The 10896-nt window shown below is 40.2% G+C and overlaps 1 protein-coding gene and 9 non-coding genes across 10 annotated transcripts in view; 7 read left to right on the top strand and 3 right to left on the bottom strand.

Annotated features, from left to right (window-relative positions):
- Positions 1–121: 121 nt before the first annotated feature.
- Positions 122–193, bottom strand: trnac-gca (transfer RNA cysteine (anticodon GCA)). The gene has a single exon. It is a non-coding gene; the product is annotated as a tRNA-Cys (tRNA).
- A 562-nt stretch (positions 194–755) lies between these two features.
- On the top strand, positions 756–827 carry trnac-gca (transfer RNA cysteine (anticodon GCA)). The gene has a single exon. It is a non-coding gene; the product is annotated as a tRNA-Cys (tRNA).
- Positions 828–1348: 521 nt separating this feature from the next.
- trnac-gca (transfer RNA cysteine (anticodon GCA)) lies at positions 1349–1420 on the top strand. Its single transcript has one exon. It is a non-coding gene; the product is annotated as a tRNA-Cys (tRNA).
- A 548-nt stretch (positions 1421–1968) lies between these two features.
- trnac-gca (transfer RNA cysteine (anticodon GCA)) lies at positions 1969–2040 on the bottom strand. Its single transcript has one exon. It is a non-coding gene; the product is annotated as a tRNA-Cys (tRNA).
- Positions 2041–2413: 373 nt separating this feature from the next.
- Positions 2414–2485, top strand: trnac-gca (transfer RNA cysteine (anticodon GCA)). The gene has a single exon. It is a non-coding gene; the product is annotated as a tRNA-Cys (tRNA).
- Positions 2486–3127: 642 nt separating this feature from the next.
- Positions 3128–3199, bottom strand: trnac-gca (transfer RNA cysteine (anticodon GCA)). Its single transcript has one exon. It is a non-coding gene; the product is annotated as a tRNA-Cys (tRNA).
- A 649-nt stretch (positions 3200–3848) lies between these two features.
- On the top strand, positions 3849–3920 carry trnac-gca (transfer RNA cysteine (anticodon GCA)). Its single transcript has one exon. It is a non-coding gene; the product is annotated as a tRNA-Cys (tRNA).
- A 1036-nt stretch (positions 3921–4956) lies between these two features.
- Positions 4957–5028, top strand: trnac-gca (transfer RNA cysteine (anticodon GCA)). Its single transcript has one exon. It is a non-coding gene; the product is annotated as a tRNA-Cys (tRNA).
- Positions 5029–5294: 266 nt separating this feature from the next.
- Positions 5295–5366, top strand: trnac-gca (transfer RNA cysteine (anticodon GCA)). Its single transcript has one exon. It is a non-coding gene; the product is annotated as a tRNA-Cys (tRNA).
- A 1169-nt stretch (positions 5367–6535) lies between these two features.
- nhej1 (nonhomologous end-joining factor 1) overlaps positions 6536–10896 on the top strand; it is a 20277-nt gene continuing 15916 nt past the window's right edge. Inside the window, exons 1-4 of the mRNA XM_078291078.1 lie at positions 6536–6595; positions 7399–7550; positions 7903–8120; positions 8801–9022. Coding sequence (XP_078147204.1) covers positions 7935–8120; positions 8801–9022 — 408 coding nt within the window. The 5' untranslated portion in view covers positions 6536–6595; positions 7399–7550; positions 7903–7934. The remainder of the gene's footprint in view (positions 6596–7398; positions 7551–7902; positions 8121–8800; positions 9023–10896) is intronic.

Genomic DNA, 10896 nt, shown 5'->3' with positions numbered 1-10896 from the left:
AAGGAACATGACCTCTGACCCTTGACCTGTATACAAACATCTACACCTGTGACATCCTGCTTCTGAAAGGTTATACAAATGTTCATTCTACTAGACCCACATTTGAGTGAACATCACATCCAGGGGGCACCAGGAGTTGAACCTGGGACCTCTTGATCTGCAGTCAAATGCTCTACCACTGAGCTATACCCCCTTTTACACATGTACAAATGTTGATTATACTCTACTAAATATGAGAAAAGACCATGGAAAAGTTTCTGAAAAGACAGCTACAATAGTTTTCTCATCAGTGTTCAAACCAGTTTTCCTTCCTGAAATGAAGATCATTGGCTCTTCTCCACATTTTATGATATATTGCATTTCTTCCATTGACCAATAATAATGAATACATTGAATACATATGAATACATATCAATGATACACTGTCAAAACAAATGACTGAACGTCATCCTGATGAGTCGCCCAGAGTAAATTAACAGGTCCGGTCCAGTCAGAACTTCTAAAGTGAAACCTCTGGACCGTGAGATATCTCCCAGCTTTACTGATGCTTTGTTTTGAAGCCATGTGATGTCCGGGGGGCACCAGGAGGTCAACCTGGAACCTTGATGCAAATTCCATCTTATTTTTTGGAAATACAGCTAAATATAAATTACAAAATACACAAAAGTAACACAAAACCACACAAGGTAAATCTAGTTATGATCCATCTTCCATGAATTGTTGTTGAAACTGTCATCCACTGCATGTGTGTAAAAGGGGGTATAGCTCAGTGGTAGAGCATTTGACTGCAGATCATGAGGTCCCAGGTTCAACTCCTGGTGCCCCCTGGAAATACTGTTTATTCCAATTTAAGTCTGACAGAAATGAATTTGTTGAACTTTCAGCAGCAGCTCTAAATCCTGGTATTCCTTCAGTAGTTATTTCCCATGTTCTAACACACACAACATAAACATATTTAGGATCCATCCTCAAAAAATTACGTTGGGAGTTTAGTTGTCATTGTGGACCAGGGGCAGAAATGCTGCAAATCATGAAATTTAGAATAAAAAAGCATATAGGGGCTTCAATAAAAATGCCTATAAAACTGATGAGCATGGAGTGTTTCAGAAACTTCCCTGTGTTGTCTCCTGTGATTCAGCACACTGTACCTGATCTCCATGAGACCTCCTGGTGCCCCCTGGAAAGCACATAGACACTGTAGGTATCACCATGAACCGCATGTCTTACCAAAGCTAGGAATAAACAAAAAGCATCTCATAATCCATAAAACTGATGAGCATGGAGTGTTTCAGAAACTTTCCTGTGTTGTCTCATGTGATGTACAGCATTACAGTACAGTTCTCCATGAGGGGGTATAGCTCAGTGGTAGAGCATTTGACTGCAGATCAAGAGGTCCCAGGTTCAACTCCTGGTGCCCCCTGGAAGCAGTATATCAGTATATCATCAAACCTGGGAAACCCCATCAGGGCTTCCTGTCCGAGGGCTTTCATTTTGCAAAGAAAAAGCACTCCAGCATCCCAACAAGAACCACTGACAGCAGATCAGTTTGTCCAGGTCTGGATCCTGATGGTTTCTGGTCGTCACATGGTTTCATCTGCATCTCCCTTTCATCCATTAAGTGGATATTAGCCACATAATGAAACTATTCATAATCAAAAAGGAATAAGTGTTAGGGTTTTTCATACCTTAGGTCCCCCATTTTTAAAAATTGGATAGAAAACCCTTTTATTACGTGGCTAATATCCACTTAATGGATGTAAGGGAGATGCAGATGAAACCATGTGACAACCAGAAACCATCAGGATCCAGACCACAAACCGATCTGTGGTCAGTGGTTGTTGTTGGGATGCTGGAGTTCTCTGGGTGTCTTTTTCTTTCCAAAATAAAAGCCCCCAGGCAAACAGATCACAAAAAAGATTCCTGGTTTTGGTGACACATTCAGGTTGTTTTGGAAGCCATGTGATTCCCAGGGGGCACCAGGAGTTGAACCTGGGACCTCTTGATCTGCAGTCAAATGCTCTACCACTGAGCTATACCCCCTCATGGAGAACAGACACAGTGTGCTACACAGGAAAGTTTCAGAAAAAGGACTGAAACACTCCATTATCATCAATCTTACAGCAATTTCCCCCCTTATTGAGGTCCCATTGTTTGTTTTTTTAAATCTACATTTCATTTGCATTTCTGCCCCTGACCCACAATGACACCAAATACATTTCCAACATAATATCTTTGAGGATGGATCCTATTTGGAAATGTATTCACTGTCATTGTGGATCAGGGTCAGAAATGCAACATGTGAAACTTCACTAATGAGGGAAAACGTCTATAAAACTGATGAGCATGAAGTGTTTCAGAAACTTTCCTGTGTTGTCTCCTGTGATGTACAGCACACTGTACCTGTTTTTCATGAGGGGGTATAGCTCAGTGGTAGAGCATTTGACTGCAGATCAAGAGGTCCCAGGTTCAACTCCTGGTGCCCCCTGGAAATCACATGGCTTTCACATCAAACCTGTATAGCAAATGGTCGGAAACCACGTCATGATCCAGAGGTTTCACTTAGTAATTTCTGACTGGATTGAACCTGCTGGACACTGCTCAGTCAGTTGTTTGGACAGTGTATCATCACTGTGCTCTGGCTCAAATATTAATTTGAACATTTTCCATTTTATTTAATAGAAATCTGTTCAGAAATGCAACAAGTCATGACATTTAGAATAAAAAAGGAAGGAAAATGTCATAAAACTGATGAGCATGGAGCGTTTCAGCCTTGTTTTAGAAACTTTCCTGTGTTGCTTCCAGTGAAGTACAATAAATGTCTTCTGCTAGTTACATGGTTTTCTGTCGTTAGCCATTTATTTAAACAGAGAACATGACACTCAACATAAATATATTTAGGATCTATCCTCAAAGAAATGATTTTGGACGTTTATTTGGCATATTTTTGGGTCAATGGAGGAAATGCAACATATCATGAAATATAGATAAAAAAAGCAAAGGGACTTCAGGGACAGAAAACCAAGTAGCAGAGGTACATCAGGATTTAGAGATACAACATACTGATCTGCTTTTGTAAGTTCAACAAATTAATCTCTACCAGTCTTAAACTGGATCAAACATGATGTCCAGGGGGCACCAGGAGTTGAACCTGGGACCTCTTGATCTGCAGTCAAATGCTCTACCACTGAGCTATACCCCCTCATGTCTCCTGCTGTTTCTATCTCTCCTCAGCAGAGACTACAGGAGAGTTTCAGGACCAAAAGCCACAACAGGTTTCCTCCAGGCTCAGCAGGGTTTATATCTATTTTGTCTCTTTGGCTCTTTTCTCCCCAGGTTCAACTCCTGGTGGTGTTTTGACAATGTATCATCACTGTGCTATGGCTAAAACAAAATGGACTAAATATGAATTTGAACTTTTTTTTATTCGTAGCTTGTATGAGATGTCACCATGTGTTAGGTTGAATCCAAACAGTAATACACACTCGATGTGGATAGGTTTTCACAGCTACACACAATAACTGATTGTCAAGACAAGTCAGGATTTTAACAAATATTTGAACAATATGTCATTTGATATTCATTTTGCTTTTATTCATTAAGTAGACATAGCAGGTATCATATAAATAATGCAAGATGTTGAGTGTGTGGCAGATGTTCTCATAAATAATGTGTTGAAAAATTAGGATCTGTTACAAAGAGAAACAAGAAAGCTACCAGCTAATGGAGAAAAGAGCCAAAGGGACGTCACTTAGGAAGGAAAATACGTTGAAACCCTGCTGAGCATGGAGGAAACCTGCTGTGGCTTTTGTTCCTGAGATTTTCCTGTATGGAAATAGCAGAAGACATGAGGGGGTATAGCTCAGTGGTAGAGCATTTGACTGCAGATCAAGAGGTCCCAGGTTCAACTCCTGGTGCCCCCTGGGAATCACATGACTTCCAGTTTAAGCTTGATGTGTCATTAAAGCTAGGAAACCATCTCATCCGTGAAGGGCTTTTATTTTGAAATGAGCACCAAAAATCAGTGTCAGAACAGAGAAAATGCATGATCAGTCACAGAATAGCAACAGCCAAAACAGTATTAACTAATGGTAATGAAAATGGTAAGACTAATAATAAGATAAACACCAAGTTAATACTAATGGTGATGATGACGATAACTGAAACATAGCAGACATAAAAAGGACAATAGTGCAATAGCTGACTGCTCTGAGAAAGTGCATGTCAGCCATTTTCAGATGGTTCATCTTAGAGCTGCAGTATCTAGACTGTTCATTTGCTGTATTTAAGCTCCTCTTTGGTACTCATAACCATGCTGCCATCTGTTGGCTCAAAACTTAACTTGCTTGTCAAGACTTTCTGCTCTTCTATACATTTAAGACTTTAATCACAAGGAGGAAATTATTTTCATCACAACCACATTTAACAGTAGGGATTATGAATGTGCAGCCACAGTGCTTCAGACTGTGATGATCACACAAATGGCAGAAAGACATTTGATGATAGTTAGGAACCTGTAATCCTCTCATTAAGCGTGAGCAGTCAAGTATTCGTAGTATTAGTATTAGTATTATTTCCCAAGCCGAACCTTTGAAATTCACTGTTGTTTTAACTTTGGAATCCAAAACGACAACAACAGGAACCTGCAGGGGACAACATTCCTTTTGTTGCAAACGGTCCCATATATTATAACAGCAGGCGCTGCACAGAAGGTAAATACATTTCTGATCCATTTTCCATAAATACATTTTTGTTGAAAATATTCATCATTATTGGTCAATAGAAGAAATGCAACAGATCATGAAATGTAGAAAAGAGAGAATGGTCTTCAGTTGGGAAGGAAAAGTGGTTCGAACACTGATGAGCAAAGAGGAAAACTATTGAAGCTGTCTTTCTAGAAACCATTCCAAGTTGCCACATATTTATTAGCATAAAATCCACATTTCAGCATGTGGAAAAGGGGGTATAGCTCAGTGGTAGAGCATTTGACTGCAGATCAAGAGGTCCCAGGTTCAACTCCTGGTGCCCCCTGTTTACTCCAAATTAAAGCTGTTAGTTCAACAGCAGGTTTAAATATATTTAGGATCCATCCTCAAAAATTATGTTGGAAATGTATTTAGTGTGATTGGGGGTCAGGGGCAGAAATGCAATTTATGAAATGTAGATACAAAAAGCTAAGGGACTTCAATAAGGAGGGGAAATTATTTTAAGACTGATGAGTATGGAGTCTTTTTGTTACAGAAACGTTCCTGTGTTGTCTCCTGTGATGTACAGAACACTGTACCTGCCCTCCATGAGGGGGTATAGCTCAGTGGTAGAGCATTTGACTGCAGATCAAGAGGTCCCAGATTCAACTCCTGGTGCCCCCTGGAAATCACATGGTTTCCACATCAAGCTTCATGTGTCACTAAAGCTAGGAAATCATCTAATCTGTGATGTGCTTTTATTTTGAAAGGAGCACCAAAAGCAAAAAATCCATTACAGAACAGAGAAAATGCATGATCAGTCACAAAATAGCAACAGCCAAAACAGTATTAACAAATGGTAATGAAAATGGTAAGATTAATAATAAGATAAACACCAAGTTAATAATAATGATGATGATGACGATAACTGAACTATAGCAGATATAAAAAGGAAAATAGTGCAATAACTGCACTGCAATTTGCTCTGAGAAAGTGCATGTCAGCCATTTTCAGATGGTTTATCTTAGAGCTGCAGTATAGTATCTTTCTTCCTCTTTGGTACTCATAACCATACTGCCATCTGTTGGCACAAAACTTAACTTGCTTGTCAAGACTTTCTGCTCTTCTATACACTTAAGACTTTAATCACAAGGAGGAAATTATTTTAATCACAACCACATTTAACATTAGGGATTATGAATGTGCAGCCACAGTGCTTCAGACTATGATGATCACACAAATGGCAGACAGACATTTGGTGATTGTCAGGATCTCAACCCTCTCATCAAGTGTGAGCAGTCAATGTAAAATGCAAGATTTTTGCTGCCTTCAAATGCTCCTTGTAAGCTCCGACTTCTGAGTTCTGAAGTCACAAATATGACTTGTCACACATTTAAGTAGGCCTACGTTTGGTGGGAGATAATAACAAAATGCACCCTGTAACAGAATTATGTTTATTTGGCGGCTGTTATTTTATATTAGAAAATCAGACCTCACTTATACTTTATGTTACAGTTTCAGAATTAGGACGAGAAAATGTGCATCAGGCATGTAATTGATGTTTTATTCCTTAATTAGCCAGAAGTTGTTGTATATTCGTTCTGGCTATATAGGCTATTGATATATCACTTACTAGGCTATACTGATTTAAAAAAAGTACTGATTAGCCTACCATTATTACTGGAAATGTCTTAAGTATTGTTGCATTTGCCAGTTTCCTCATAGAACTTGGTGAATTATTCTGGGAAAGTGCTTCATTATTATTATTAGTATTCGTAGTAGGCTATTAGTATTAGTATTAGTATTTTTCCCAAGCGGAACCTTTGAAATTCACTGTTGTTTTAAGTCGGTGTTGGAATCCAAACTGACAACAACAGGAACCTGCAGGGGACAAGCATCCTTTTGTTGCAAACGTTAGTACTCTTAACGTATTACCATATTAATTTATACTTTTTTAACGTGTTTTCAGGTTTGTTATAAGCTGTTGTAGTAATGTAGTGACTTACTTACACTTTAGTGACTTTAGACAGACATTACACCAGCAGACACACAAATTAAGTTCTCTTGTTGTCGTTACCAACGTTGTCGCAAAAGTTCGTTCAAAAGTCTGTCAGTTTCGTTTTTCCTTCCTTGCTTATTGACAAATGTAACTTCCATACATGGTAGACCAAAACGTAGGACCTTTTGCGAATCGCTAGGGTCTTCTGGTAACTTCGGCATACAAATGACTTCCCAAGCAGCGCTTACTTTCAATAAAATCACATTTGTTATTTTTGTTCACACCGTCCGCCAAACAGACAGGCGATCCAATAAAGGTGGACATTTTATGAAAATAAGTGCTGCTTAGTGTGTTGAATGTATGCCGAATTGAACAGTCTCTCCTAACGATTCGTAAAAGGCCTTTCTTGTTCTATCAGGATTGTATCGTTGCCGACAAGAAAGGCAACATTAAACTGACAGATTTTTGAATTGAGTTTGGCGTAGCGTTCTCTCCATGTAAGTGAGAAACGGAACGTGTCGGTACTACAGCTCGCCCTGGTACACTCTCTAACCGCTGGCATTCTTTGTTCAGCTCTGGATGGCAGTATATTGTAGTCATAAAGTGACTGATTTGGTAGTTTTGCGATTTCTAAAGTGGCGTGAGTCAACCTCCGAAACGTGCCCTGTGTTTCAAATGGCAAATGACGAGAAATACCTCGTTTTTTCCCGAAAACAGTCCCATTACAGATCACCAGAGAGGAGCCGGTAACCCACAGGAGCTGCCACTGCGGTCGGCTTCCAGCAAGGCGGTGATTATGCGGCCGGGACGGCGTCTGTAGCGCGGCTTTAACAGATCTGTGTCCAGGCTTGGGGGCGCATTCCTCGGAGGTGAGTGATAAAAACACGTATGATAAAAAAGAAAATTACACTCTGTTTTGGGTGTGGGTGTTCACTGGCATGCACATCCAGAAACGATCTCAAAACATGCATACTTTTGAGAGCATATCCCTATTTTGACCCACATTGTGGAGCCACTAAATACGTGCAATTGGCAATGTGTGATGTACACTTTGCTTCCCCAACCAGAACTCAGTGTTTACTTTAACACACACACTGATTTGAAGAAATAAATCCTAGGACTGTAGCTTGGATGCTGCTGAATTGATCCCTGAAATCATGTAGTGTGTGCCCATCCGACGCTACATGGGGTTTGTGTTAACTTGAAGATGTCTCTTCTCAGTGAAGCGGTGCTGACCTTGGTGTCCTGCCACGATGGAGGGCAGCGGAGCCCCTGCTGAGGTCTTGTTGCAGCGTCCCTGGCTTCCTGTGTGCATCAGCGGCTGCCAGCTCCTGGCCAAGAGCTGGTTTGGGGAAACGGCGTACCACATCCTGCTGACAGACACGCACTGTGTCTGGGAGGAGAGGATGGACTCGGCAGCCATCCAGAGCAGAGCGCAGGTATGCAGGGGGGGAATTAACACCGACCACTGGCCAAAGGCTGGTAAATTTGGACTGTGGTTGGTAAGTTTTCTACTTCACCCGCCACCTTCACATGTAATCAGTCATTGTCATTTTATTCCTTTGTTCTTAAAGCATAACTCCAGATATTTCCACCTGGACCCAATTTTCCCATCATTTTCTCTCATACCGATTGACTTGGACCAAAATCTTTTCAATTTCTTCACCATAAAGTGCTAAAGCAGTGATCCATGTAGCACCAAACCTGTAGGAGAAAGGCCTGACTTTAGACTTTGAACTTTTTACAGACATGTCTCATTACAGAGTGAACGTCAGTATGTTGAAAAAGACATGCTTTGGATCAGTATGATGAGAAATGATGGGAAAATATTTAGGCTACAATTACAGGTCAAATTACAGGTGAAAATCCTGATAACCAGTCAGTTAAAAACATTTCAAAATATCTTCTACTCTTCCTGTCCCACACAATAAACAACAACAAGGTGACATATTTGTGAATGATTTGGCCCAGAAGGGGATTGCATCATTCATGGGGGACGACATGTTTACTGCTGCCTTGTTTTCAATCTGTATTTATGCCCTTTATTCTCTGTAACACAGTCTTTGACGAACCTCTTTCCTCAAACTGATAAGTAAATCTGATTGGGCCGTCTGTCCAGGAGCTGAACCGGCGGCTGCGGGCGTCGGCCCAGGCTTTCTTCTCCCACCTGTGTGAGGTGGCTCAGCCCTGCCTGTCGGGGGGCGGCGGGCGGCCCGCCGGCGACGCCCAGATCTCCCTGACGCGCCTGGAGGACGGCGACATCAGCATGAGGCTGAAGAGCGAGCTGGCAGGACTTCCCTTGTACTGGGAGTTCCACTGCGGCCCCGCCCCCGTGGCGCTGGTATGGTCCACAGTCACATACTTCTGATTCACACGGTAGGGATTTAGGTGACGGTTTTATTCAGAGTGAGCAGTAGGGGTGCAGTGTTTTCCTCTGTGACACTTTAAAGGAATAATTTGCAACTTTTTCATATTAATAAATATCAGTTTCGCTACTCTTTGACCAATTGATCTAACACAATAGTGATTCGATCTATATCCAGTTCATGAAAGCTTTAACATTTGCTGTAAACACCTGTTCATAGTATTTTGTTACGTCACCACACGGCCATCTTGGTAGGAAAATAACAGGTGATATATTGTGACTTAAAACTTAATTTTAAATCCCAATGATGATGGTCTAAGTGCTGTTTCAGAGGCTTTTCCACACAGAAAAAAATGCAAGATATTGGATATCAGCACAAAATATCGGCAGCCTCAATACAAAAATATTGCCATTAGTATCAGCCTTCAAAAGCACATTTCGGTCGTACCTTAATCAATATATTTAATCTAATTTGTGATGCTTGCTTTTGTAAACCGTGCAGGGAATATTTAAGATGATTAAATTCAACACATGGTAAAAGAATCATCTATATTTAAATGCATGAGCAAAATCATTTGATGCAAGGTGGCTAACTGTTTTATTTGAAACAAAAGCAACATGCTGAAGTTCTGATGATGACCAACTGTGATAAGTGTCATGAAACTTACGTAACACATAAATCACTTTGTTAACTTTCAACTCCGGAAGAAGAAGAAAAACACCATAATTGCAGTTACATAGTTTTTCCCCAGCAGCGGTGATATACATACAGTATATGTAACTATTTCCCTGCATCATCAAGGCCGTTGAGCAGCTGAAGCGCCCACATATGGCTCTCTGGTTTCTGCAGTAATCCCGCTCCTGTGACAGATGTTTGGGGTAGCTTGCCAGAGATTGGCAGTGTTTCCTATATATTGCTTTGCAGCGGTGATGGTAGGGGGTAATTTTGGTTTTGGTTCCATATTCGGGTTTGTTTTGCCACAGTTTTGGTTCTAGTGAAGGTTGCAGTGCTGATGCTGCTCTTGTTTGTATGCTTTATTATGCTTAAAGGCTCTATTTTTAAACGCTGGACGTATCTGTGGATGTGTGTGAGGAGGCATTTTGCTTTTTCATATTGCATTCTCTAAAGTAGTTGTGGTAAAATTGTTGCATTTTTACACTCTTAGGCGTTTAGCTGACACTCTTATCCTGTGTGGTTTGCAGTGAGTGAACAGGTAGGGGTTCAGTGTCAGGACTCTTCAGCAGGACAGAAGACTGTTAAAGGACACATGCTGACTGCTGCAGGGATCGAACCTGTGACCGCTGCATCACAAACAGTCTGACAGTTAATCTGCTGCTGGATGAATATAGAGGAGGAGAACTACTAGTATTAGTACCAGTATTAGTATTACTACTACTGCTACTACTACTACTGCTACTACTACTGTTACTACTACTATTAGTATTACTACTACTGCTGCTACTACTACTATTACTATTATTACTACTACTATTACTACTTCTACTATTTCTATTATTATTTATACTATTAATAATTAATACTAATGCTATTAATGTTATTACTACTACTACTCTTTGTTTATATAACACTTATCAAAAAGATGAGTTTACATTACATTACAAAAAAGGCATAAAAACAAACAACAATATATAAAAAATAAATATATAATCAAAGGAGATACAATTGAGAAATACATTCAAATGAAAAAGTGGTTTAAGTAAAAGCACAAAAATGAGAAGTGGGTGAAATCAAAGCATTATACAAAAGCAAGTCTATAAAAGTGCATTTTAAGAAGCGATTTCATAGAGAAGGATCTCACACTGTGCTGTGGTTTACGGGGAACTGCAGT

Source organism: Centroberyx gerrardi, chromosome 21 (assembly GCF_048128805.1).
Source record: "Centroberyx gerrardi isolate f3 chromosome 21, fCenGer3.hap1.cur.20231027, whole genome shotgun sequence".
In the NCBI taxonomy this organism is placed as follows: Eukaryota; Metazoa; Chordata; class Actinopteri; order Beryciformes; family Berycidae; genus Centroberyx; species Centroberyx gerrardi.
Note: the sequence above shows the minus strand (reverse complement) of the source record. Positions and strands in the feature narration are given on the sequence as shown.